A 12,777-nucleotide genomic window follows, 5' to 3' on the forward strand; every position below is an offset into this window, starting at 1 on the left:
TGGTATGTTGCCTTTCATTTCATATTCTTTAAAGAAGTTTGTTTGACTTCATATGCCTCTCTCCTTCTCCCCCCCCCAAAAAACAAAACAGATTAGCACCACTTAATTCTTCTCCAGTATAACTTGCTTGTATTGGTAATGTCACTACCTTCCAGACCATTCTAATTATGTATTAAATTATTAAAATAGGTCAGCAAGCTATGTGGCCAGGTGTTGTTCCTCACAATGCTGTCCCAGTGTGACCTGTCTTCTGTGTATGAAGGAAGTCACACTAGATGTGCTTCCTGTTTTCTGTTTCTTCCTTGTACAGACGCAATCACTGAAGTATGAGTTGCAGGGCCACTGTTTCTTCCATAGAGGACTAAAGTTTGGGGGAGCTCTAGTCTGCAGTACATCCATTCATTACATTTCCCCCTTGGCTCCGTCTAAACCAGCTTACTATGCAATTTAGTTGTAACATCCTTGCTGTGCTGGTGCAATGTTGTGTTCAGTTACATGCTGGCATGGCAATTGGTGTTCTGCTGGCATAAGAAGGATCAGTCCATCAGAAATGTAAATAGAGTTGGTCAATGTATAGCTTTATACCAGCCTCTGGTATCAAGGCTGTTACTGACTGTGAAAATGGAACACTTTTAAATTAAAAATGCTAATTGAAGCACTATGACACCACTGACCCAAGGAAACTGCATTGCATACTTAATAGTTTTTGCTATTTAAAAGCAAATTAAGTACTGATTCCACACACAAAAAATTCTCTCTTTGAAGAAGTGCTTACAGAAAAACATGCTGGAATTAAAAATCTACCTAGCGTTTGTAAGAAAGCAGTTGACTGATCTCTTATTTGTGCCTGTCCCATGTGGATTTTGCATTCTTATATAATGGCCTTCTTTGGATGTAGCAAGCCTGTATGAGCCTTGGGATCATGCACTCCTCCTCTCCTCCTCTGGTGCAGCTGTGAGGAGGCATTCATTTTAGACTAAATGTAGTTTGCTGTGACATCTTAACTCAGGCAAGTGGCAAACCATCTAGTACATGGTTTACTAAAGCAAGGCACCTTCAAATTGTAGTTTATGAACCTAGCTTGTATTACTAAACCATAGTTAAGCTTAATTTATTTATTGATTATTTGATTTATAGCCCACCCTTCCTCCCAGCAGGAGCCCAGGGCGGCAAACAGAAGCAATAAAAACATCAAAGCATCATAAAAACAGACCCTAAAATACACCAGAACAAAACAACTTTAAATACATTTTTTAAAAAGCTTTTAAAACGTCTTTTAAAAAGGGTTAAAAAATATATTGTTTTAAAACAACATATTAAAAAGGAATTCCAACACAGACGCAGACTGGGATAGGTCTCACTTAAAAGGCTGTTGAAAGAGGAAAGTCTTCAAAAGGCACCAAAAAGATCAGGGATGGTGCCTGCCTAATATTTAAGGGGAGGGAATTCCACAGGGTAGGTGGTGCCACACTAAAGGTCCATTTCCTATGTTGTGCAGAACGGACCTCCTGGTAAGATGTTATCTGCAGGAGACCTTCACCTGCAGAGTGCAGTGATCTACTGGGTATATAAGGGGTAAGACGGTCTTTCAGGTATCCTGGTCCCAAGCTGTATAGGACTTTGTATACCAAAACTAGAACCTTGAACTTGGCCCGGTTAACCTTAACCATAGTTAAGGGTTTGGACAGAATGCTAAACCGTTTAATCGTAAATGAAAGTAGAAGCCTATGATCTATCATACTTGCTAGAGGAGAGGGAGTGCATAGGCCTGAGGCTTGCATAGGCTTATTCTCATAACACTAAATCATGGTTTAGTCAGTTATGTCTGAGTGCAGCTGATGTTTCCCACACACATTGTTTTGCAACTACTCTCTCCTAGAAGAAAAATGCCTAAATTAACACCTATGTACCACCAACCATCATCGTAGAAGAGTTTATCCTAATGAATATAAACACTGATTCTGACACTTGTATAATTTGGGCAGGTTTTCAGAGTGGTGGTTTTTCTCACTCCCTAATCCATCTTCTCATACAGTTGGACCCTTAGCCATCACATTTGACACGCTACCCAGTGAAGGAATGATCATCAGCAAAAATCCATATGTCCAGTCAGGTGGTCGCTACAGCCCTCCCCACTGTGTGGCTCGCTACAAAACTGCTGTCATTGTCCCATACAGGAATCATGAGAAATACTTGCAACACTTTCTCTATTATCTTCATCCCTTCCTTCAGCGTCAGCAGCTTAACTACTGTATCTACTTGATTCATCAGGTAAGCAAAACCAAAGGCATGTTGCAAGTCTCTAATGTATTTTTTTAATAAAACATGATAACACAAATGTTGTGTGATTAAGTACAGAATATGGGAATATGCATGTGTAATTCTATTACTTTAGACTGTCTAAAGTGCTCCTTATAAAAGCAAAAGCTGCCTTAGAATCTTCTGAGGAGAGAAAAGATGAAATGTCAAGGATGATGCAGCTTTCAAATTGCATGTGGTTAATCTTTTAATCAATCATGCTGCTTTTGTGCCAGATGGAGAAAATGCTATGAGTACAGCCTAGGCCAATTTCTTACTATGGATATTTCTGTGAAACGAATGTGATCTGTTGGGTTTTTAAAAAAATAAATCAGAAAATAAAATTGTAAAATTCAAAATCCAAGTGAAAGTACTGAACAGCATGCCATTTGGGGAAAGGTTCTATTTCATTTCTAGGTATGAATGTATATAATTGAAATTCAGGCTTGTGTGCTACTGAACTAAACCTGATCATCATCTCCATTATTAGCCGTGCAGACCTCACGTGAGACCTATAACACATTTGGTGCAATTCTATTCCTGAGGATGCTAGGAATCTTGGTCCAATGATTACTAGCCCCCCTTTTTGCTTCAGTTCCATTTCCTCTACCCTTTCCTCAAGTCGCATTCTCTACCTGCCCTTCCTCAGGTTCTTTCTTACATTAGTAGCTATTCTGCACCTTTCTTTCAGCTTCCTTATGTCTCATTCCATTGTTCAGCTGCTTGCATGAGGTGGCGATCCCTTCCAAACCACTAATTTTGTCTTCCCTCATGTTACACTTGTTTAAATTGAATTTCATTTGCCATTTTACTGCCCATTCACTCAGTTTAGAGAGGTCCTTTTGGGATTTTTTGCAATCCCTTTTTGTTTTAACAACCCTGGACAACTTAGTATCATCAGCAAACTTGGTCACCTCATTACTCAACCCTAACTCTAGATCATTTATGAACAAATTAAAAAGCAGAGCTCCCAATACCTATCCTTGGGACATTCCACTTTCTACAGCCCTCCATTGGAGAACTGTCCATTTATTCCTACTCTCTGCTTCCTGCTACTTAACCAATTCCTGATCCACAAGAGGACCTCTCCTCGTATTCCATGACTGCCAAGCTTAATCAGTAGTCTTTGGTGAGGTATCTGTTGAAAGCTTTTTGAAAGTCTGAGTACACTACATTCACTGGGTCACAATACAGTACAGATAATATGAGTGCCCTCTATTGTGTTCCATGGCTGAGTTTCATTTTCTCTGTCCAGGCTGGAAGTGGTCCATTTAACAGAGCCAAACTCCTTAACACTGGAGTCCGTGAGGCCATGAAAGATGATGACTGGGACTGCCTGCTTCTGCATGATGTGGACCTCATTCCAGAAAATGATTATAATACATATGTCTGTGATGATTATTCGCCCAGACACCTGTCTACCGCTATTGACAAGTTATATTACAGGTAATATCCAAAAGAATAGGTGCACCTTTCCTAGAAACCATAATGGGGGATTGGGGAGAGGAAGAGAATGAAAATGAAAATGGAAAACTACAAGTAGTACAAATTCAAGTGAATTTATTAAATCAATGTTTTTAAATTGCAAGTGCTAATGTTGGACTAAGTGCTTCTCAGTAAACCATCCCAGAACCTTTTCAGGTTCTGGCAGATTTACTATTTATGAAGCAACTAAGTAGAATAGTTCTGTACATATTCCCCTTCTAACACCTCGACAGTAAAGGCTAGAGGTACAGAGCATAACACCACACAGGTGTTCTCTTGCATGAGCACTTTCTATTTAGCACTTTGAGTTGTAATCTTCTACTCTTACTTGGAAATGTCCCGTTGGATTTATTTGTAATTTATTTTTACTGGAAAAATGTCTATACCTCCAACATTAAGAAAAAATGTGGTGGTGAACAGCATACAATCAACAAAAATATTACATCTATAAAACAAGTACAAAATACATCACAAATCAGTAAATCAGCTTAATATGTCATAAGTGCCAATACCTAAGTGCCTGCCTAAGGTTCACTGAGAATGCATTCTAAAAGGCAGCTGCTGGACTGAGTGGACATAAGAGGTACCACAGAAGCATACAGTACAGAACTGCTTTGCCAAGAATCAAAATGATCAGATGAATATGCAAGGTAAGGCTTTCCTGGGGGTCACCTGGTCCCAAATTTGGACTTACATTTGAATAGATACGTATAGGATAGCATTGTTGATTGAATTTGTGGTTTGGGTAGCTGTGAATTTGCTGCTCCAAACCTGTGTTGGTTTTTTTTTTTTGAGTATTTTTATGATTTACTGCAGGTTACAAAATCCCCTTAAACCAATAAAATTTACTTATTGTTTTTGTTTTTGCTTTAAGCAGTTTCAAAAGCATTTTAAAAAGCAACTTGGTTTTCTTCTAATTTTTCTTTCTGTGGTAAGGGAAAAAGTTCTCTCTATTGACAGTTGCAGAGTTTGTATTTTTTCATACAAGTATTTTAGCAAGTAGATAAAACCCTTTTTTTCTTTTAGGATTTTCAGTGACATCCAACATTGTATGGACTTCCTCTTGCCGCCCCCTGTGTGCTCCCAAAGTCTGCTCCGGAGGGATGGCGGACCCTCTGGAGAAGATTTGGGGGACTCGGGGGGGGGAGAGAAAGGGGAAGGTCTGTTTCACAAGCTGAAATTCATTGCACAATCAGGCAAACATTGGATATCAATTTTATATTTATTTAACAAAAACATTCATTGTAAGAAAACCTTTAAGTGGTTTACAAGAAACATTAAAATTATCAATAAAACAGTTAAAAACAAACAAAATATTTAAAAGACGATTAAAACAGCAGTAAACTAATAAGGGATTAGAACACATCAATATCCGCATGTCTGGATAGAAATGTTTTTAGCAGGCACTGAAAAGAATACAGCAAAGGTGCCTGTCTGATGCTTGATTGTATAGGTTTGTGCTATTTCTCAGCTAGTTTGCAGTGTGGCAGACTTAACTTGTAAAACTTTTTCAGAATGCATTGGCACTATTTCCTCTGTATGAACATAATATGGATAAACCACTAAAATCTTTGCCCAAAGTATTTGTTTCAGTGGCAGGGTAGCACCATGATACTGTGCTGCCTTAAGTAACAATTTGGACAGTGCTGTTGTGCTTTGCATCCTGATGTTACATATGTGATTACTTAGAAGTCATTCCCATTTATTCTAATAGGATTTGCTTCCATCTAAGTATGCTTAGGACCGTAGCCTTTCACATTGAGATGCAAGAGAGAAGAACATTGAAACTTGGAAGGTCTGCTTTTAAACAAACTGAAGGCTTGAGCTTTTTCCGTAACTAATACTCCATGTATTCATTCCATTTTGGTATATGATGACCCTTTCTGGTACAACATCAAGCATTAAATTTGCATGAATGTGAAAGTCATCGTGTCTTGATGCTCCATGTAGGACTGAAGAAAAACATAGTCTGTTGTACAGCCACATGTATAATGAATGCATGTACTCGTTGCTTTCATCACTGCAAAAAAAAATTTGCACACTGATTTAGGTTTATTTTTCTCTGTAGTTTCCCATATTGGTCCTTTTTTGGTGGTGTATTTGCTTTGACCCCAGAGCAGTACATGAAGATAAATGGGTTCCCAAATACCTACTGGGACAGTGATGGTGAAGATGATAACATTGCTGAAAGGTACTGTGAGAAACAATCATTGAAAAGGGCTGGGATAAATTCAGACATAAAAACAGTTAAGCAGTTGAATATTGTGCCCATGAAAAAAGTATAATGTGAGAGGTGTCCATTACCGAATATGACCTCTGTTCAGCAGTTGTTAATAATTACTTCATTTGATGGGTTGGATTTAAAGGTGCTCTTCTGCATGTGGTAGCTCTTCTCACAGAAGAGCTGCTTTGCACCATTTGCTAGAAAACTGTGAGAAAAATGAATCTAAATACAGTTACTATGTTCTCCTTTGGAACAAAGAGAAGCATAAAAACTACTATACAACCTGTATGTTCTATCGATTTGCGCAAACTCTTAAGCAAGCAAGAGCTTGTGGAACAATGCCTTCCAGTTGTTCGGATCTAACCCATTCCATTTAAGTGGCTAGGTTTCTAGCAGGCCTCCAGATTATTTTAAAAGCTTGTTATGGAGTCTAAAGCTGGTAGTCTCCAGAATTTTCCACAGGTAGCCTGCCATCACTTTGGGCACTACTGCCATCTAGCGTCCGAAGGCAAGAATGCACTGAAGTCAAAACCTGGGGCCTCAGGCCCCTCCCACTCCACTTTCATTCTTGCCTTCATCCGAGGCATTTGGATTCCTGGCAGAGCATAGCTAAGTTCCTATTTCTTATTGTATTTGGCTATTTTCCCTTGTTTCCCCCTGTGACGCCCTTCCCTGGCTCTCCCTGTCAGGTTCCTACCTGCTCGTGGCTACTGCCTGTCACTAGGCACCACCAGGGACTCCACCAGTCCGGACTGTCCTTTTTTATTTATTTATTTTATTTTTAAAACTTATATACCACCCGACTAGCAATAGCTCTCTGGGCAGTGAACATAAATACAATAAAATACAATAAAATACAAAAACATCGCAATCTAAAATCAAATTTCACAATCTAAAAAACTGGATAAGCTAAGATCAAATTACAAACATTACAATCATTAACAAAGAATTAAAATGCCTCAGAGAAGAGAAAGGTTTTAACTTGGCGCCGAAAGGATGATAGAGTCGGCGCCAAGCGCACCTCCTCGGGGAGACTATTCCATAGTTCGGGGGCCACTACTGAGAAGGCCCTTGATCTTGTCACCACCCTCCGGGCCTCCCTATGGGTCGGGACCTGGAGGAGGGCCTTCGTAGCAGACCGTAGTGTACGAGCCGGTTCATAACGGGAGAGGCGTTCCGACAGATATCGTGGTCCCGCGCTGTATAAGGCTTTGTAGGTTAGTACCAACACTTTAAATCTGGCCCGGAAGCGTATTGGAAGTCAGTGCAAGCGGGCCAGAACAGGTGTTATATGGTCAGATCACTTAGTTCTTGTTAGCAGTCTGGCCGCCGCATTTTGCACCAGCTGTAGCTTCCGAACCGTCTTCAGAGGTAGCCCTATGTAGAGCGCATTACAGTAATCCAAACGTGAGGTTACCAGAGCATGTACTACTGATGTAAGATCCTCCTTACTCAGGTAGGGACGTAGCTGGGCTACCAACCGAAGTTGGTAGAACGCATTCCGGGCCACCGAGGCTACATGAGCCTCAAGTGACAGGGAAGAGTCTAGAATGACTCCCAGACTACGAACCTGTTCCTTTAGGGGGAGTGTAACCCCATCCAGGACAGGATATGTATCCACCATCTGATTGGAGAAACCATCCACCAACAGCATCTCAGTCTTATCAGGATTGAGTCTCAGTTTGTTAGTTCTCATCCAGTCCATTGTCGCGTCCAGGCAACGATTCAGCACATTGACCGCCTCACCTGAAGAAGATGAAAAGGAGAAGTAGAGCTGCGTGTCATCAGCGTACTGGTGACAACGCACGCCAAAACTCCTGATGACCGCACCCAACGGCTTCATATAGATGTTAAAAAGCATGGGAGACAAAACCGAACCCTGCGGGACCCCACATTGGAGTGCCCACGGTGTCGAGCAATGTTCCCCAAGCACTATCTTCTGGAGACGGCCCGCCAAGTAGGAGCGGAACCACTGCCACGCAGTACTTCCAACTCCCAACTCCCAACTCCGCAAGCCTCTCCAGAAGGATACCATGATCGATGGTATTAAAAGCCGCTGAGAGATCAAGGAGAATCAACAGAGTTACACTCCCTCTGTCTCTCTCCCGGCAAAGGTCATCAAACAGGGCGACCAAGGCCGTCTCAGTGCCAAAACCAGGCCTGAAACCCGATTGAAATGGATCTAGATAATTGGTTTCATCCAATAGCGCCTGGAGCTGGTCAGCAACCACTCGTTCCAAGATCTTGCCTAGGAATGGAACGTTCGCCACTGGTCTGTAGCTGCTGAAATCCTCTGGGTCCAGGGAAGGCTTTTTCAGGAGTGGTCTCACTGCTGCCTCTTTCAGACAACCGGGGACCACTCCCTCTCGCAAGGAGGCATTTATCACTTCCTTGGCCCAGCCAACTGTTCCCTCCTTGCTAGTTTTTATTAGCCAAGAGGGGCAAGGATCTAGTACCGAAGTGGTTGCACGTACCTGTTCAAGCACCTTGTCCACGTCCTCGAACTGAACCGACTGAAACTCATCCAACGAAACATGATAAGACTGTGCTGCAGACACCTCACTAGGGTTAGCTGCTATAAAATGGGAGTCTAGGTCCCGACGAATGCGTGAGATCTTATGCTGGAAGTGCTCAGCGAACTCATTGCAGTGGGCCACCGATGTATCTGCAGTGTCCTGCAGGCCTAGATGGAGTAGCCCTCGGACGACTCTAAAAAGCTCCGCTGGGCGGGAGAGAGATGCCTTAATAGTGGCGGCGAAGTGTTGTTTTTTCGCCGCCCTCACCGCTCCTACATACCACTTGGTGGAAGCACAAACCAGCGTATAATTGCATTCGTCGGGAGTTCGTCTCCATCTCCGCTCAAGCCGCCTCCTATCTTGCTTCATCGCTCTCAACTCTGGAGTATACCAAGGAGTTGAATGAGCTCTGCAAAGGAGAGGGCGCGCAGGAGCGATCGTGTTGACAGCCCGGGCCATCTCTGCATTCCACAGGTTAGCCAGGGCTTCGACAGGAGCGCCAGTCCTATCAGCCGGAAAATCCCCCAGAGCCCTTTGAAAACCTTCAGGATTCATTAGTCTCCGGGGGCGGACCAATTTAATAGGTCCCCCACCCTTGCGGAGGGAAAAGGTCACTGAAAGTCTAAACTTCAGCAAGCAGTGATCTGTCCATGACAAAGGGAGAGATGTAAAACTCCCCACGTCCAGATCACTATCCCCATGTCCAGTAACAAAAATAAGGTCGAGAGTATGCCCCGATATATGTGTTGGGCCACTAACATATTGGGACAGCCCCATGGTTGTCATGGAGTCCATGAAGTCCTGAGCCGCCCCAGACAAAGAAGCCTCGGCATGAATGTTGACATCTCCCAGTACTAATAGTCTGGGGGATCTCAACAATACCTCCGAGACCACTTCCGTCAACTCAGTTAGGGAAGCCATTGGGCAGCAAGGTGGGCGGTACACCAAAAGGATTCCCAGTCTGTCCCTCTGGCCCAACACAAGGTGCAAACACTCCAGACCAGTACTTGTATGGACATGGTGCTTGGTGAGTGAGATGGAACTCTTATAGACCACAGCAACCCCACCTCCCCGACCCTCAGATCTACCATGATGCTGAACCGAATACCCCGGTGGGCATATCTGGGAGAGACTAACTCCTCCCTGTTCGCCCACCCAGGTCTCGGTTATGCATGCCAGATTGGCTGCCTCGTCCATAATCAAATCATGGACGAGGGGGATTTTATTATGTACCGATCTGGCATTAAAAAGCAGCAGCTGGAGATCTGAGAGTTGGCTGAGAGAACAACCAACAACCCTGTGGGTATGAGAAGGACCGGAACAAGGCACAGCCACAACATGTCTGGGCTGCGTTCCCCTTACCTGGCATGTCCTTCTCATAACACCATACCTCCCTCTGCCCATCACTACAGCAATTAGAGGACCCTCATGTCTCCCCGCTAGGTTTCTCTCTCCGCTCTAGCACAGATCTCAATAGATCCCCCTGCTAGGCAGCACCACCAGTCACGTTCTACAACCAATGTTCCCAGAGACCTTGCCTGAGTCTCTCTATCTGGTTACATTCGTGACTGCGTGCCTATGCTGTTCCCAACCCCCTTGTATCAATGCAGATAACTCATAACTCGGGGTTGCTCTGGATACTTATAATGTTATCTTCTCTTCACCGCTGCCACCATTTGTTACTGTTTCCCTTCAGCCTTGGTCATTACCTTACCCTCCCTTCTGGTCTGTGAAACCCCAGCCAAGGATCAGGCCTCTGGTAAACCAAAATAGTATTTATTAAATAACATTAATAACAAGATAACTTTGATAATGATCTACAAGCTTATGGTTTCATCTATTACTGTGATATTTGACTTATTACTAATCCGAACTCCACCTCCCTCTTTCTCCACACTCTCCTGACATACACCAACTCACACCCACCTCCAAACTCCACCAAAACAACCCACTAACGTCCACTGTCCACCCAGATTCAGCTGTCATCCTTCCATTTATACTCTCAGCCATCCCAACACTCAGCCAATCATCCAGCATTCTACTGCTCATTTACTCCCCCCTCCTCTTTCATTCCACTTACCACATATCTTCTATACAAACAGCACCATATATACATTAATACAGGAACATCACATTTCCCCCCCCCTTAAAAATAACGGCAGAGTATTATTCCTGCTCTAGGATTCATACGCCGCGTTAACAATAAAACCAAGTCTTTATGGGGAAAATGTCTTTTTTGTTCCTACGTCTGCGTCACGTCACTGCAGTCCCGGCCACTTGCCTTGAAAGTCCATCGGCCCATACATTGTCCTTGCCTTTGATGAACTTGAAGTCCACCTGATAGTCTTGTAGAGCCCAGGACCACCTCTGCAGCATAGTGTTATGGTTTTTCATAGTCTGTAACCATAACAAGGCCCGATGATCTGTCGTCACTGTAAATCTTCGTCCCCACACGTATGGGCGCAACTTGCTCAGTCCCCACACGACCGCTAGGCACTCCTTTTGGACCGACGAATAATTCTTCTCCCTCGATGTTAGCTTGCGACTAAGATACGCCTCCGGATGTCTGGTGCCTCCTCTCTCCTGCAGCAAGACGACTCCCAGCGCGAGGTCCGATGCATCCGTAGCCACGATGAATGGTTGCTCATAGTCTGGTGCTATCAATATAGGTCCTTGGCACAAGGCTTGCTTCAAAAGATCAAAAGCCTTTTGACATTCATCCGTCCATACCACACGTTCAGCACACTTTTTCTTTGTCAGCTCATGCAAGGGGGTCGCTATTTCCCCAAAATTTTTCACAAACTTTCGGTAGAATCCAGCCACACCTAAAAATGCCCTAACTTGTTTCTTTGTGAAGGGGATAGGCCATGATTGTATTGCCTCAACTTTGCTCCATAAGGGGGTTATTTTCCCACTCCCCACCTTATGTCCTAAATAGATGACCTCATTCAATCTAAACTGGCATTTCTTAGCTTTTATTGTTAGCCCTGCTTTTCTTAATGCCTCTAATGCTGTGGTAATTACATACGTCACTGTGTCAAGCTTTTCTCTTATGGTATATGGTCCCTCCCAGTTAGCCTGTAATTTATCATGTTTCCTGGGTATGAATGCCATAACCATATCTCCCACATCATACACACGTTCCCTGGCTGTTCTGTCATTCCAGTAACTTTGCTTCTCCTGAGCTTGACTCAAATTCTTTTGTACAGCTTCCATCATCGATGTTAATTTGCTGTGGAAGTCTAATACAAAATCAACTACAGATGTTTTGTACTCTCCCAGGGTTCCTTCCCATGAATTTTTTAACAGTTCCAAGGGTCCCCTCACTTTTCTAGTGAACATCAGTTCAAAGGGTGAGAAGCCTGTTGACTCCTGAGGGACTTCTCTGTACGCGAATAAGAAGCACCCCAAACGTTCATCCCAGTCTTGTGGGTGTTCTTGAACATAACTTCTTATCATGCCCTTCAGAACCCCACTGAATCTTTCAGTCAATCCGTTAGTGGCTGGATGGTAAGTGGTGGTCTTTAGATGTTTTAGACCACAACACTTCCACATACATTGCATCACTTCTCCCATGAATACACTGCCTTGATCCGTCAGCACTTCATGAGGGAAACCCAGCCTCATAAAGATTTTTAACAAAGCCTCTGCCACTACAGGGGCTTCTACGGATCTTAATGCTTCCGCGTCTGGGTACCTGGTGGCAAAATCCACCACCACCACTAGATATTTCTTGCCATGCCTTGTGGGTTTGGAAAAAGGGCCCACCAAATCTATTCCCACTCTATAAAAGGGTTGTCCAATTATAGGAAGGGGCTTTAAGGGTGCCTTAGTCTTTACTCCACTTTTCCCCACCTTTTGGCATATACCACAAGATAGACAATGTTGTTTTACATCTTCGGAGATATTTGGCCAATAATAGTGTGCAGCCAATCTCCTCTTGGTCTTTTTTATTCCCAGATGTCCTGCACATGGGACATCATGGGCTACCTCTAGCAATCTGGTTCTGTATTTGCTAGGTACTATCAATTGCTTCACTGGTTCACATTCATCCTTTCTCTCAGCAGGCATCCACAGTCTATATAAAATCCCATTCTCACACACAATTTGATTCCTCAGCTTGTCAGTAAAGGGAATCTTTTGTGTCAGGGCTTGCTCCTTTATTTGCTTCAAACTTGTATCCCTATTCAGTTCTTCCCTGAACTGCTCTGCCTCTTCCCCAGAGACCATTTGATACAGTTTGTCTCCTTCAGC

General features: G+C 43.3%; 1 protein-coding gene across 2 annotated transcripts in view; it reads left to right on the top strand.

The window, feature by feature from the left end:
• LOC133385417 (beta-1,4-galactosyltransferase 3-like) overlaps window positions 1-12,777 on the top strand; it is a 41,118-nt gene that overhangs the window by 15,991 nt on the left and 12,350 nt on the right. For both annotated transcript variants that reach the window (XM_061628391.1, XM_061628390.1), the window contains exons 3-5: window positions 2,036-2,271; window positions 3,554-3,744; window positions 5,852-5,974. In XM_061628391.1, the coding sequence (XP_061484375.1) occupies window positions 2,036-2,271; window positions 3,554-3,744; window positions 5,852-5,974 (550 nt within the window). The remainder of the gene's footprint in view (window positions 1-2,035; window positions 2,272-3,553; window positions 3,745-5,851; window positions 5,975-12,777) is intronic.

This window comes from Rhineura floridana, chromosome 5 (assembly GCF_030035675.1).
Source record: "Rhineura floridana isolate rRhiFlo1 chromosome 5, rRhiFlo1.hap2, whole genome shotgun sequence".
NCBI classification, from domain to species: Eukaryota; Metazoa; Chordata; class Lepidosauria; order Squamata; family Rhineuridae; genus Rhineura; species Rhineura floridana.